Source organism: Artemia franciscana, unplaced genomic scaffold (assembly GCF_032884065.1).
Source record: "Artemia franciscana unplaced genomic scaffold, ASM3288406v1 Scaffold_6701, whole genome shotgun sequence".
Taxonomy (NCBI): Eukaryota; Metazoa; Arthropoda; class Branchiopoda; order Anostraca; family Artemiidae; genus Artemia; species Artemia franciscana.
The window spans coordinates 1956-16126 of record NW_027066894.1 but is presented as its reverse complement, the minus strand read 5'-3'; the positions used below and the strand labels follow the sequence as shown (position 1 = coordinate 16126).

Sequence of the window (14171 nt, the reverse complement as noted above, 5' to 3'; positions counted from 1 at the left end):
ATCGTGACTCAGAGCTCTCATTTTAAATCCTGACCGGCATTAAGCCTCTTGTTTTCCTTTTTAAATCAATCTATTGATTTATAGAATTTTGTTAGAGCTCATACCATATGATTTCTTGGCTCTTAGCTCTTCTCGCCTCGTCACAAGCGTCATATGAGCTCTTAGCTCTTGTTCATTTAAAAAAAAGCCCTTGGTGGATACAACCGTGGGTATCTTAAACGCTAAATTTTACAATATGAAAAAAAGTATTTTTTTTTTGTAAATACTAAAACCTATTGAGTAATCTAAAAAAAGAAGATTGGTCAGCCAGTGTTAAAATGAGCGATGTAGTGATTTTATGCTCTGATTGCCTAAGTTAATCATGATTCTAGCTAGAGCTTCTTAGCTGTTTGTTTCCCTTAGATGAGATAATTAGATGTACTATCTAAATTTTATGAGATTTTGAGAAAAATTTCTTAGATACTCTTTTTGGACACGAATAAAATAACATATTACCGACATATGAAAGTTCTTTGTTGAATCCATTTGATTTATTTTCTTCTTTTTTTAGGCATATTGTTATCAAGGAAAATGTAGCACACGCACTGATCAGTGTCAGCTATTATGGGGAAGCTCTGGGAAAAGTTCAGAACCGATTTGTTATAAACAAAATCTTCATGGAAACAAGACAGGTCACTGTGGCTTTCACAGACCGTCACAGAACTATTCTAAATGTTCTTTTGAGTAAGTAGCTCGTAACTTCTTATTTTTAGGGATAGAGATTATGTATTTGAGCGCTAGTTTTCAAATCTTTTCTAGGCTTGTTTATATCAAAGAGGAACTCTTGTAACCCTGAGGAGCTGACAGCTGTGAGTTCTAGCCAATTCCATGCTTCAGTGTTCAAAGAGCAATGGAAAAAGTTGTCATTTTATAGAGCGGCCCCTAACTAAAAACTTTATGGTGATTCTATTTTAAAGATTGAAAAAGGCAAATCTAGTCAGAAGTCCTGGCTTCATGTGGTCGCCTTTCTCTAGTGCTGTGAGACAGGGCTCATTTCGTAAATTAAGATTCTTCAAAAGCCCCAAAGCTTTAATCAAAAGATGAGCTGACTCAGATTATTCCTCCCTCGTTTTTATGAAATATGTCTGATAAGTGCTATTCTTATGATTTGGATGTCTCCTCGGAACCCAGAAAGTTTGAATTAAAGCTTGACTAAACAGCCCATATATGACAGTGAGGAATTCAGAACATGCTAGGCCTGGCTGCATTGAAACTATAAAACACCAAGTCTCCGTAGATTTTGCAGTTGGATTCACAAGATATACAATTTAATAAGCTCTATACATGGTAGATTGGATGCGACATTTTCGCCTGGGTGTGCCTCAAACGACTTAATGTTTTTATTAGCTTGCAGTTTTTGTTTATTAGTCAGTATACAACTCGGTACATAGAGGAGTAGAGAAAACACTAAAAGCAGAAAAAGGAAGAAATGAACACATTCAGAATTCTTGTCTGGATCAACTGATAGACAATATATCTTACAGTATCAATGTTACCTAATAGCATCAAAACCCCAAAAAGTTCAGAGGGAAAGGTAAGCATATTTAGTTATCAAAACGCTAACATCTATATTCTTTGAGTACCAGAAAGGAACTGAAATTGTACGTTGCAAATTGAGTAATGATAGCCGTCCTGGCCGAGTGGATTGGTGCGCTGAATTCGGGATCCTTTGTCTCAGAGGACGCGGGTTCGAGTCCCAGTGTACCCAATTCTTCAGTTTGGGACGGGGGTCAGTGGCGTGACTCTGTAAGCTTAGCCAGAGTCGACCCAGCTCTAAATGGGTACCTGGAGAAATCCGGGGAAGGTAAACAAGCCTCTATTACTTGGTCAGGAGGAGACCTAATACTGTTACATGCTTTACGGTCATTTTAAAATAGGCCGGTCAGCTAATTGCGCAGGTCCTTTTTTTGCTAATGTATACTTTTCTGAAGTCTAGTCCTCTTTTTTTCTTTTTTCTTTTGTAATGGAACAAAAAACTGAGAGCAACTAATAGTAGTTAATATTTAGTTCTTATTGTATATGGAAGTAACTGATGGTTTCATTTCGCTTTTTCACCATTCTACAATTTTTTTGAAACACCATTTTTTCTGATTGCCGGGAGTTGGATTGTGAATTACAGTCGTTCCCCCTTGATAATCTTACAATCAGGGGTTGTCTTTAGAAGGCTTCATTTCTTTGGAACGTCTGTCGATTTGATTTTAAATATATCAATATTTAAGTATGTGCACAGCTCGTGACAGATCCTTATGGAGTATAATATAAAATCAAAAATAATCCAAATCATACAGCACGGAAGAAAAAAGTACTCCGGGATGAGCTTGTCAAAATACTGATTAAGTAGGATAAAAAGTGGCCCAATCATCAATGAATCCAAGCAATTGAATTCACTTTGGACATATTTGCAATCACAAGCTTAATAGTGAATTTAGCTGTGACCATTCCAAAAGCTAGCAAATATAAAGCACATTGGCTTTCATATAGTTCTGGAGACTTAGCAGCAATTACATAAGCAAAAAAACTGGCCATGCAAATGGGTAAAGCGGGAGATAAAACATTGGTTTTAGCCATAGTAGATCTGTTTTTACCAGACCCTTTGAATAGGATTGAATAAAGTTGTGAAAAAAAAAATGATGGCATGTATTATATGGGTAAGTACACTACCCATCAGACGTAATGATAAAACATCACTGAAAAATGTGAGAGACCAGACGGGTTGACCGAGTATAGCTGATGTTAATGTTACTGCCATGACCATGAACTGAGCTTCCGTGGGGCCAAAGTTTCCAAATATTAGTGTCCCTGTAGCATATGCTTCCCAGTGGGCACCGTAAAATATTGTAACAGCAAATAAGATTTGAAGAAGCATTAACCAAGGATGATAACCTAGTTGAATGGCAAGACACGCAGAAAGTCTAACACAAACAACGGAGACCGAGTCACAGCCATGGTCAAAGAGTTAACCTAGGGGTGAAGACGATTTAGTTCTACGGGCTTGCCTCCCATCTATGGCGTCTAAGCTTTGGTATATGAATAGACCCAACGCACTTAATAGGTAGCTCCATCTAGGTGCCTCTTGTTTACCATTAGGTGAGTATGCTATAAGAATAAGAGTGGTACCTACATTAATAAACAAACCAGTAATGGTAATTATATTAGGAGCCAACCACATAGGGCATAGTTGTGTAAGCCAAGACCACCATTTCTGCATATACAGGTCTAACACACTATGTGAAACACAACTGTATTTGTGGCTTTTCACATTGATCAACTGTTGAGAGCTCAATATATTATTCCTAGGTTGTAGGAATTCCACGTTCAATTTTCTTATAATTTTCGCTTGATACACTGTAATAATTAATTCAATGTAGGAAAAAGAATATGAGAAGACTAACAATTATAAAAGGTATTTCGGCCACCTTTCGTATTTGAGGAAGGGCAAGTAAAGATTTTAAGGGTTGTTTTATTGCTTAAAAACATTTTGGTACCCGGAATATTGATGTTCGGAAATCGGTTAAGCTATTGGAAGAAATTCGAAATTTAAAGAGATGGATGACGTAGTAACTTTTATGGAGTGTTTTGACAAATTGAAATACTAGGATGGAGGAAGAGGTGATAACGTGTTGAGAAAAGTTTTCTGTATTTTGACTGTACGATTCGCTAATTTCTTCCTTGCGGACAAGTTGATAGAAGTGGTAAGAAAAAATTGAGATACGGTTGTTGTAGTGACTTGACTAAACCCCAAAGAAAGTTAAATTAGAAATGTAGAGGTCTGTCAGAGAGAGGAGGGGCTCAGTATCGATTCATCAAAATGGCAGAAATACAGTCTTTTGTATCATAAATTTCGGCCAAGCTAGGTTGCCAGGCAAGAGTTTGCAAAGCTGTCAAAGTCGAGAAGTTCTCAATCTATTTCGGGTTTTGGCTCCCTAAAAACAACAGTCTTCAGTAGATCCATCTATGCGTCACATTTTTTCAAAGATTTTGACCTTCTTATGAAATTCTAAAACTTAGTCCTGTGGTGCCGCAGTGGCTTTGACCCTAGCTTGGTAATACGGGACCCAGAGATCGAATCATGCTGCAGGAATGCACTGCAGGGCCGACGCAGGGACTTTAGTAGTCTAGAAGCGTCGTTAATCCGATATAGTAATTCTAAAACTTACCTTTCAAAGTGATTATTTATTTAACAGAAAAATGAAAAAAAAACGGATTCTATTTTCCTTCGGATAGTATAAAATATAAAATTTTTACTATTTCCGTAGTATCTAAATAGAGTCTGGACAGCCACCATGGTATTAATTCCAGCCGCTGGTGATGGAGCAATGTATTCAATATTGGTTTGACATACAGTTGAAGTGCACTTTAATGTAGTTAGACTAATTTAAAAATAGATTAAACACAAACTTAAATTCAGGAACAATTTACTGAGCATCACTCAATGTTTGACATTATTAGAATTGTTAGTTAGAGGAATTGGACTTGTTGTTCACTACACAACTTCTCAAATCCCGGAATAAAGTTGAATATTGCAACCTTCATTCAGAACCGTTTAACGGGGACGGGGGGGGGGGGTATCTGGGGTGGCTGCCTCGGGTGCCGTGACTAGAGGGGTTGCCGACTTTGATAAAAATTTCATTTTGATTTTGATTTTTTGCTTATATTTGAGTCGGGAAAAAACGCTGTAATTACTTATTCCCCGGGCACCACCAACTCTAGGAATGGCTCTGCCTTCATTTCTTATTCAACGTTAATTTTTGAGCGATTCTAACCTTTTACTACCGCGATAACCGAAAGCCAGCTTCACACAAATAGAACATTACATAATGATATTAATATTCTTTGAGCCTTACCACTTAGCAGTGGATATTCTTCTTTTGCTGATATCTAGAACTCAGAAAGTTCTATGCTACAAAATGTTGTCTTCAATGTATTATCACTAGGCAACTCAAAAAGGGGTTCTTCTTCTAAAGAAGTAAATCTATGGGGTCTTGGCTCTAAGTAAGTCTTGATCATAGTAAATAAATTTCTCAATAATATCTGCTTTTAAAGTGTTTTCAGAAGCATTTGAGAAGCAGTGATAGGTTATCTTCAAAAAAAGATTTCGTATTGCCAGACTAATTAATTTTATTGGAGGTTACAAACTGGTGTAAGGTAAAACAATTGCTGATACTATCTTCATTTATTTCCACCTTCCTTAGCTGTAGTTATTTTCAGAAAACACATGTGTTTTTATTCAAAGAATTTCGAGAATTGGGAATTCCGACAAATTAGCCGAATTATTTAATCGAATATTTCGTATCGCCCTTGTGACAACCAATCGACTCCCCGGGGAGCTACGGACCACAGTTATTCAAGTGGGCTACCTTTTGTATTTGAGGAAGGGCAAGTTAAGATTCTAAGTGGTTGTGTTGTTTTATTGCTTAATTGGTACTTGGAATATTGATGTTTGGAAATCGGTTAAGCTATTGGAAGAAATTTGAAATTTAAAGAAATAGATGACGTAGTAACTTTTATCGAGTGTATATGTAATAGATATACTTATCTATTAACGAATGAACTAATATCATTTTTTATACAATCCTAATAAGGGGGGGGGGGAGTTAATGCCAGATTTGCCTCTCACTCAATTGGACTATCTGTCTTGGCTTTTTCTACAATTAGCCATGACTTGATGCCCACAACTATTCGATTTTAATTCGAATAGTTGTAATAAATATAATAAAATATATAAAATAAAATAACGTAAAATAATAAAATATAAATAAATGAACATAATTAAATAAATTGAATTAAAGTCGAATAGTTGTGGGTAGCAAACCATGGCTAATTGTAGAAAAAGCCAAGACATATAGTCCAATTGAGTGAGAGATAAATCTGGCATTAACCTCCTCTTATTAGGATTGTATAAAAATGATGTTAGCTCATTTGTTAATAGATATGTCTATCTATTATCCCTCCAAGCGTCATTCCTAGGGTAGGTCATAGTCATAGAACCTATAGTTTTCCAAGTGTTTGGTTAAATGGCACGGGTAAACAGCGGGAGTAAGTGTGCCTCTTATTGGACCAATAATTGCTTGATATCTTTGAGCAAGTCACGCCCGCCTAGAATCTCAGGAAGGTTGACCAAGAATTTAAAGTTAAATTTAAAATTTAATAAAGAAAATAATAAATAATAAATATAATAAAACATATATGTGATAAAATAATATAAAGTCATAAAATATAAATAAATAAAATAAATTAATTTAAATTTAAAAAGTCTCAGGAAGGTTGCCCAAGTCTTTTGTCCAAAATTGAGTATTTTGGATTTGTGTATATAGACCACAACTTTACTTTTAAGTAGGTGCTGAGCTATTCATGCTAGAAACAAGAATTTTTGATTTATTTTGAAATAACCTTGAGACCACAAGCATTGCTATAGACAACATAAAGTTCGAAAATGGCAACTGAAAAAAATCAAAATAAAAAAAAGAACTCGACCGGCAGTGGCGTCATACAAGGGCAGAATGCCCGAATCGTTCAGCAATTTTAGGTTTAATTTCAAAACACTTTTACTAAAACTACAAATCATACAAAACATATATTTCTGGAACTCTGAAATGTTATACGGAAACTCTGCTAGTACGTTGTTATAATGTAATTGAGTAATGATGTCTTATCAAAAAACACATCTCCAACTATAGAAATGTCAACTTTGAAGTTGTTAGGCTGTTGACGCTTGTGCTTGTTTTCTTGTCTCACCGTATGTCGATCTAAAAATTGTCCTCATGTGCGGCTCTTTTATACTGTAGTTCTGTATATCGACTGAATACTCTCTATTAAGCACTTTTTTTTAAATTTCTTAAACGGTATTCCTTTTGAAAACAATGAAAAAAGCAATGTTTTATTCTTCTTCTGAATTACTTGTGAAGTAAATTTGGATAGAGTTAAAAAATGAAAAGAAACGTAAGGTGAGCCGAAAAATGGGTTAAGGTTCCTCAACATTATGGTTTATCGTTAGAAGCACACTGTGCAAATCTTTATCCCACTTACCATTTAGTAAAGTCGAGAAGAGAAAAAAACTTGGTTTCGTTCCCTTTTTCTTTTCTTTTCATTGCATCAAATTTTCATCCCTTTAATAATTTCTGAAGCCTGACCAAGTTTTTGACACTCAGAAGAAATTGTCAATCGAGCGTTACAATCTGAAACTCAAACATCTCTTTTATCCATCTTGAAGTGCCATCTATCCATCTTGACGAATCCATTCGTCGTTTTCATTCTATCCATCTTGAAGAATATTTTTCCCTGAAGCTCGTTGCTGTTTACATAAATTTGGGGGGTTTTATTTTTCATGCACTTCTCCATTGGTCCTCTTAATCATTGCTTTTGTTTTCAGGAATATATTATGTGGAGCTCTTCATTGCGCTCATCTTAATGAACGTTTGGAATTTGGAATGGAGTCTGTTTCTGTGCAGGGTCATTCCTTCTTCAATCTCCAAGGAGAAATTGTTCCTTGTCGGACAGCTAGCATTGACTTAGGACTGAGCGACCGAGACCCTGGGCTTGTGCCAAATGGGGCCAAATGTGGAGAAAATAAAGTAAGTTGTTTCATTTATTAGAGTCTCATAAATCTCCGAGGGGGCTTGCAGGATTTGAACATGAGGCTCATATGATAACTTGTCGTGCGATGCTCGTCGTAGATGAGTGTTGGGCTGCCAGTCAATGTTTCTAATCCATCTCTTGCATGGTCCTGCTTATGATCGGAGTCCCTTGACAGTTCATTTAAGTATGATTATTTGGAAGACAAATTAGTTCCAATTCCGAAATTCAAGTAAATTGTGCTCGTTCCTTGTTCTTAGACCCTAAATGTCACACCCGTGTGGAGCAATTGGTACAGTCAAGCTGCTAACAGTTGCACTGTCACCTGACAATATTCGCCTATATTCTCCCCAGGCTTCAAGCTTGAGCTGGCATTGACTCAGTGTTGGGTAATGTTGGTGGGATGGGAGTTGCCAGCTGCGTGAAACTACCGAGTTGATAAACTTGGCTGGGCTTTTTCAATACCGGACCGTACATTTCTCGTTCTTGACAAGACATTATGATCACTTATATTTGTTGAGGTTACTTTGCATGCCAAAAGATATTTGAAAAAACAAACTGTTTCTAATAGATTTTGGATTTGGACGAATATTTCAGCCAGAACCTTGCCCAAAAGCCAGCCCACTCCAAAAAAAGGCGAAGAGTGATAATGGAAAATAACTTTTCTCTTATTGATATAATTTCTTGGGATCAATAGTTTTAGAATTATGTTTTGATCAGCTTTTGAATGCCTGTCGAATGTTTTCATCTTTCATCTGTCGAATGTTCTCAAAAATCATTCATCTTCTGGTATTTTACAATCCTAAATGTTCTTACTATGTTGCTACCCTAAAAAATAGTCGTCGTTTTGAGCACGCTTAGTAATACAAATTCTTTTTTTTGTAACATTCTTTCCTTTACCTTCTTTCCCTCCATCTCTCCGTCTGAGATCGAAAGAAGAATTGGGAAACTAAGAAAAACAAGTTTTCGCCCTTTAGATATCCCATTTCCTCTTATTAGTGCTTTCAGTGACTTCCTTTCAAAGCCTTTGTCTGTTCTTTTCAATGGGGTCACTGAGTCTGACCAATTTTCTCAAATATGGCAACATAACCCCCTTATATAAGAAAGAGGGAAAGTCTGGTTTTGAAGGGGTTTGTCCTATTTGTCTCACTCCCTTATTCCCGAAACTTATATGAATGATTTTTTGCAGATTGGCTAAAAGAAAAAATTGTATCTGTTACTGACCTGAGGCAGTTCGGTAACGTTAAATCCACTTCTATTTCCCGCTACCTTGTTTTTCTTATCGACTCAATTGGGAAAATTCCGAAAAACCTAATTGCTGGCTAAATTCAATTTAATTTCCATTGGTCTGTAGAAAGCATTTGATTACAATATATTAGTTGAGAAACTTTCCTGGTTTAAATGGATGCCTTCTTCTTATCAGGTAGATCCCAGGTAGTCAAATATCAGAATTGTTGTTCCAGTCCCCTCCCTGTCCACAATGGAGTGCCCCAAGGTACTCTCCTAGGTCCCCTCCTTTTTCAGTTATTATTAATAGCCTTGCTAAGGAATTTCCTGACAGATAGAATTTATGGATGACCTAAAGGTTGTTGAAATCTGCTACAGAAATTTATTAAGTAACTATGAGCATCCTCAATGACATTGCAGACGACGCTGTGGATTTAGACAGGAAAGTAAACCCCTCTAAATCCATGATAATGCCAATATGTTTCATTAAAACCTCACTTCATTTTTTCAACACTATCCCCCCAGATATTTCTGTGTCCTCCTTTAAGTTACTTGGGGTCATATTTCTTCTAATATAAAGTGAGATATCCATATTAAAGATATTGTTCATAGAGCTAATGGGTCCACTTCACTCCTTAAAATTTAGCGTCACTCCTCCCATTCTTTAAGGGTTTATGCTTCCTTTGTTTGCCCACATCTTGAATATGCTTGTTCAGTTCGACATCCCTTGAAGAAGAGGAAAAATCGAATCCATTCAAAAAAGAGCTCTGAATCATTCTCAAAGAAGCCAATGTTCCATTCTTGCAACTTCTAAAAAAGGCCAGGTTGGAAATACTTGAACACAGGAGGTGTACGTTGTGCAATTTTTTGAAGAAATTGCAGAACGCACGGAACATAGTTTCTGCAAAAGACACTCCCCACCCAGACAGCGCCTGCCCGCAACGGACTGTTTCTGAACCCGTTCCTAACTTGTCTCTCATTCGTTGCTTTACCTCCAGATATGACAAAAAATCTTTGTCCCCTAGATTACTGATAAAATGAATAGCTAGTTTTCTTTTTTATTATCTGGTTCTGGTGATACCCAAATTTTATGTTCGTTCCCTTGTTTTGTCTTCCCCTTTTTATATGTACCTTTATAAGCCTTTTTAATATATATTATTTCTTTTTTTTTCGTTTTTTCAGTTTTTACCTTTTTAACTAGCGGACATTTTGTAGTTTGATATTTTTGACCAGGAAATGGTTCGTCATTCTGATATTGTGGTTTTGGTATTGTTTGCTAGTTTATAATTGTTGTGCTTTTTTATGATTTTGTTTTTGCTGATATGACTCCGAAATGCGAATTTGGCCCTTTTGGGCTTGTGATAGGAATTTCGAAATGAATATCTCATATTATTATCTTAGCTAACATGCAATTTTTGCAAGAATAATACAGGCTAGAACAAATGTTGTGAGATTTTTTTTTGCCAATTTTCATTTGACACGTAGATTATGAACTTCTCTTGGATTAGATTGTTTTAGTGCCTAGGCTAAACATTTTCCGCCATGTAAGTTAAAGCACCATTAACAGTCAGGTCATCACAGTTACTTCTTTTACCAAACTAATTTAGGGAAGAAATTAATCTGGTACGAAAAGTGACCTATGAAAAGTATCTGTATGTGCTGTGTCATGTTTACTCCATAATATCTAATTGCATCCTTAACCATAAACCACAGTTCTGTCTGCACTACAAGGCATCAAGAAAGAGCCGAAAATCAATCCACTGATTTAGTCATGCAGCTAAGTAGGAGTAAGGAGGGAGTTACACCTTCCTTTGTAGGAGGGAGTAAAACGTAGAGGTTTCTTAATCTGTCGATAGGCACGCCGTAAGGTGTTTCTGGGACTACCTCACCAATCGGATCCCCGTAGTTACCAGTATAGTCCTGCATTTGCAACTCCATGGCTATCCTTTCTTAGAAGAAGAAAAAAAGAGGACACATAAGTGCTTCCCATGCAAAAAAAGTGATTTTCCTCTTTTTCAAGCCAGAGGACTGTAAGATTAATGTATAAGGCTTTTGGTTATGGTGATTCTAATGTTGTACGTTTTATATTGATCTGATTCGGTTTCAAAATAATTAATTTTGGGTTCGTCCTTTACTAGTTTGCAGCCACCGCTGCAACCACGATGTCCTAAGCACCTCCCTCCGTTGATTGACTCTGATGACATTTTTCACGAAGTGTTGGCCTCTCTCAATTTGGATGGAGGGATTCATCATCTTCTTGAAAGCAGATATTTGGGTATTGTATTGTATCGGATTAACGACGCTTCTTGACTACTAAGGTCCCTGCGTCGGCCCTGCAGTGCATTCCTGCAGCATGATTCGATCTCTGGGTCCCGTGTTACCAAGCCAAGATCAAACCCACTGCGCCACCACAGGACGAAAATATTAAAAACTGTCTGTGGCGGGAAACTGCAAGGTAAAAAAAACAATTGACTGGTAACTTCGAAGACAAACGTATTCAAACAAGATGATTCTTTTGCCTTTTTCTTTTTTTTTAGATCCCAAGTCTCTACTGCATATATAGAGAAGAACAAGGCTGCAAACCTTTCGACTTTTATGGAATTATTACCATTACAGATGTCCCGCTTCTTTTCACGTCTGTTAAAAAGCTGATATTTTTGTCTTGTTAGATCTGCAAGTGACGATGGCGATTAATATGAAAGGTTAACGGTTTAACTGTGAATAAAAACTACCTTCTTCTGGTAAATGAAGCCCAGTGTAAATAAAACTACGCGCTTCTTCCCAATGGTGGAAGGCAAGAAAAAGCACAATGAACTATGGAAACTCTATGTTCAGGTAATACTTGGGGAAGGGCACTGATTGGTCTGAAGCCCATTCCTCTCCAAAGAACGAAAAATTTCATAAAGAAATGAGACCATTTGTCTGGTCAGAAGCATTCTCAAAATATACTTTATTTGTAGTTGTAATTATTCAAACTCCTATTCAAAACCCTGTATATTTTATAGTAATTGTTTTTCATTTAACCTTGTAACTGATAGTGCAATTTCTACGAACTAATTATTTTTCTTTTTTTAACGAATCGAGATGCTCACGGAAGAGAATGGTTTTGTTTGTATTTTTTTACCCAATTTATGAACTTGTAAAATATAGCGCAGTAACGAAAAAGAAAAGGGACAACAAAAAAGAAAGACAAACAAAAACAAACAAACAAGAAACATTAAATAAATTGCGGCAAAAGGATGAAAAAAGGAAATTAAACAACAAACATTATAACTCTTCGTGAGCCTGATTGAACTGTAATTAGACCTAAAAAAAGAAGAAAAAAAAAGTCATTGTCGGACAGCTTGTTCGATAATTTGCCAAACGACATAATGAGAGTAGTTCTATATTTGGAAATAGTTTCCTCATTATGAGAAGGTCGTGGCAAATGAAGCAAAAATATACAGTAATGAAAATAGGTACAGCGGGTTAAATACGAATCGTATGCAAATAGCAGAAATCGGACTACCGAATTAGAATATGATTAATTGGGGTATAATTGTATTCGAATATAAGTAAATGTCTCTTTTAGATGTGCCTCAATCAAAAGTGCACTGCAGTCTCCTCTGTAATCGGCACCGGGTGTCCGTTCGACTGTCATGGCAATGGTATATGTAACAGCAACGGCAGATGCCATTGTAACTTTGGATATGCTCCACCATACTGTGACTATCCAGGTTTTGGTGGCAGTGAAGACAGTGGCCCAGCAATGAATCCAGCTGGATCAAAAACTATGCAGACAATCATTTACATGTTTTTTGGTCTAATCCCAGTCGTAATTTTGATAGGCTTCATTTATTACTACTACAGGAATCCCCAAAAAAGGCAACAACTGTGGGAGAAGCTAAAACAGCCAAGGTGAGTAATTTGAACAGTAGATGCTCCTTGGTAGAACATCTACCAATGAACTTTTGTGCTAAAACCTTCACAAAAATGTTGATTACTGTCTAATGGCTCTAACGTTTGAGGGAGCTCGATAATAATTTAGTATGAATCTAGACAACACCACTGGTTTTGTTAGTTGCTTTCAATCACCAGGTTTATTTATCTCAAATAGACAAAATTTATAAAGGGCTAAACAGACTTAGCCTTTTCTAAAGGACTATAACTATATTTGATATGGCCATTAAATAAAGCTGGTAAACGTCTGTTTGTTTATATTCTCTTAATCATCGATTTATGTACTTGAAGGGGGTCATAGGGCTCTCTTTGGTTAACGAGGAAAGCTTTAGAGGACAAATATCTAAATTTTATGTGATTTTATTATTACGGCTGCCTCTAAGTCTTGGCCAAAATTGAATTGGGCACGGTTACGTGAAGAAACCCCGAAAAGCACAATAGTTAGGCTATATGTCTCCGTAAAGCCAACCATACATGAGAAAGAAAAGTGTAGTACCTGAATTTTAATATTTTCGACACAATACGTTATAAAATTTGGAATATAAAATAAAGAAAAAAGTGACTTGTTTTTATTAGTCATTTTCTTATTTTAGTTTGGATTTTATCATTCATAAATAGGTGCTGAGACCAAACTGGCTATTCATACGACTAGAACGTACTTTGAAACAAGAATCATTTAGGGAAACAATTGAAACAGAAAAACATATGCATAAGGGCATTGCTTTAAACAGATATTCTGGGTATTTTCTTATCAACCCTATTTATGTTGATCTAATAAGAAATAAAGATAATAAAGAGTACGTACTCTTTCTCGTTAAAAAACATCTCTTGGTCCAGCTAATACAAATCGAATCAATAGACGGGTTGCTTGTGTTGCATGGATGGAATTTGCAATTCAAATTTTGAATGGTTTTATAAGGTATTCAAATTTTGAATGGTCAAATTTTAATAAGTTTGTACCATATTACATTTGTACCATATTTAGACATCTTAGCGAAGGTCTTTGCCAAAATATCTTGCTTTGTTTTCGCTATTTTGTGGCTTTAAATTACCCTCTTTTGTTTTGTCTCTTTATTTCTTCATTTTCTTATTTTCTCAGGTTTTGCGTATGTCATGTTTATTTGTTTTGAATTAAGTGAAACAAAGAACTTTTTATTATGTTGAGTTAAAATTAGCATGAAAGTCTTTTTTTTTAGAGAGATATATAATTATTTAAAAAAAAAGTAATAACAACCACCCCGAGAATTTAAAAAAAAACTTGTCCAAGGGGATGGCAAAAATACATTAGAAAATAATGCAGGACAAGGAAAAAAATTTGTAAAGCCAATAGTACGACCTAATCGGCACCACAAGCCTTACAACAAACAAATTCAGCAATACTAATAAATTCATAC

The 14171-nt window shown here is 35.9% G+C and overlaps 1 protein-coding gene across 1 annotated transcript; it reads left to right on the top strand.

Moving 5' to 3' along the window:
• The first annotated feature begins 523 nt into the window (after nucleotides 1-523).
• Nucleotides 524-13356, top strand: LOC136043490 (disintegrin and metalloproteinase domain-containing protein 9-like). Its single transcript, XM_065728407.1, has 3 exons — nucleotides 524-723; nucleotides 7409-7610; nucleotides 12410-13356. Exons 2-3 carry the CDS (start codon nucleotides 7467-7469, stop codon nucleotides 12737-12739), a joined length of 474 nt encoding a protein of 157 aa, XP_065584479.1. The 5' UTR covers nucleotides 524-723; nucleotides 7409-7466; the 3' UTR covers nucleotides 12740-13356.
• Nucleotides 13357-14171: the final 815 nt, after the last annotated feature.

Coding starts and splice junctions, on each gene's coding strand:
- LOC136043490 (XM_065728407.1), top strand. CDS start 7,467: ATGGAGTCTGTTTCTGTGCAGGGTCATTCCTTCTTCAATCTCCAAGGA. Junction 7,611..12,409: donor CCAAATGTGGAGAAAATAAA/GTAAGTTGTTTC, acceptor TGTCTCTTTTAG/ATGTGCCTCAATCAAAAGTG.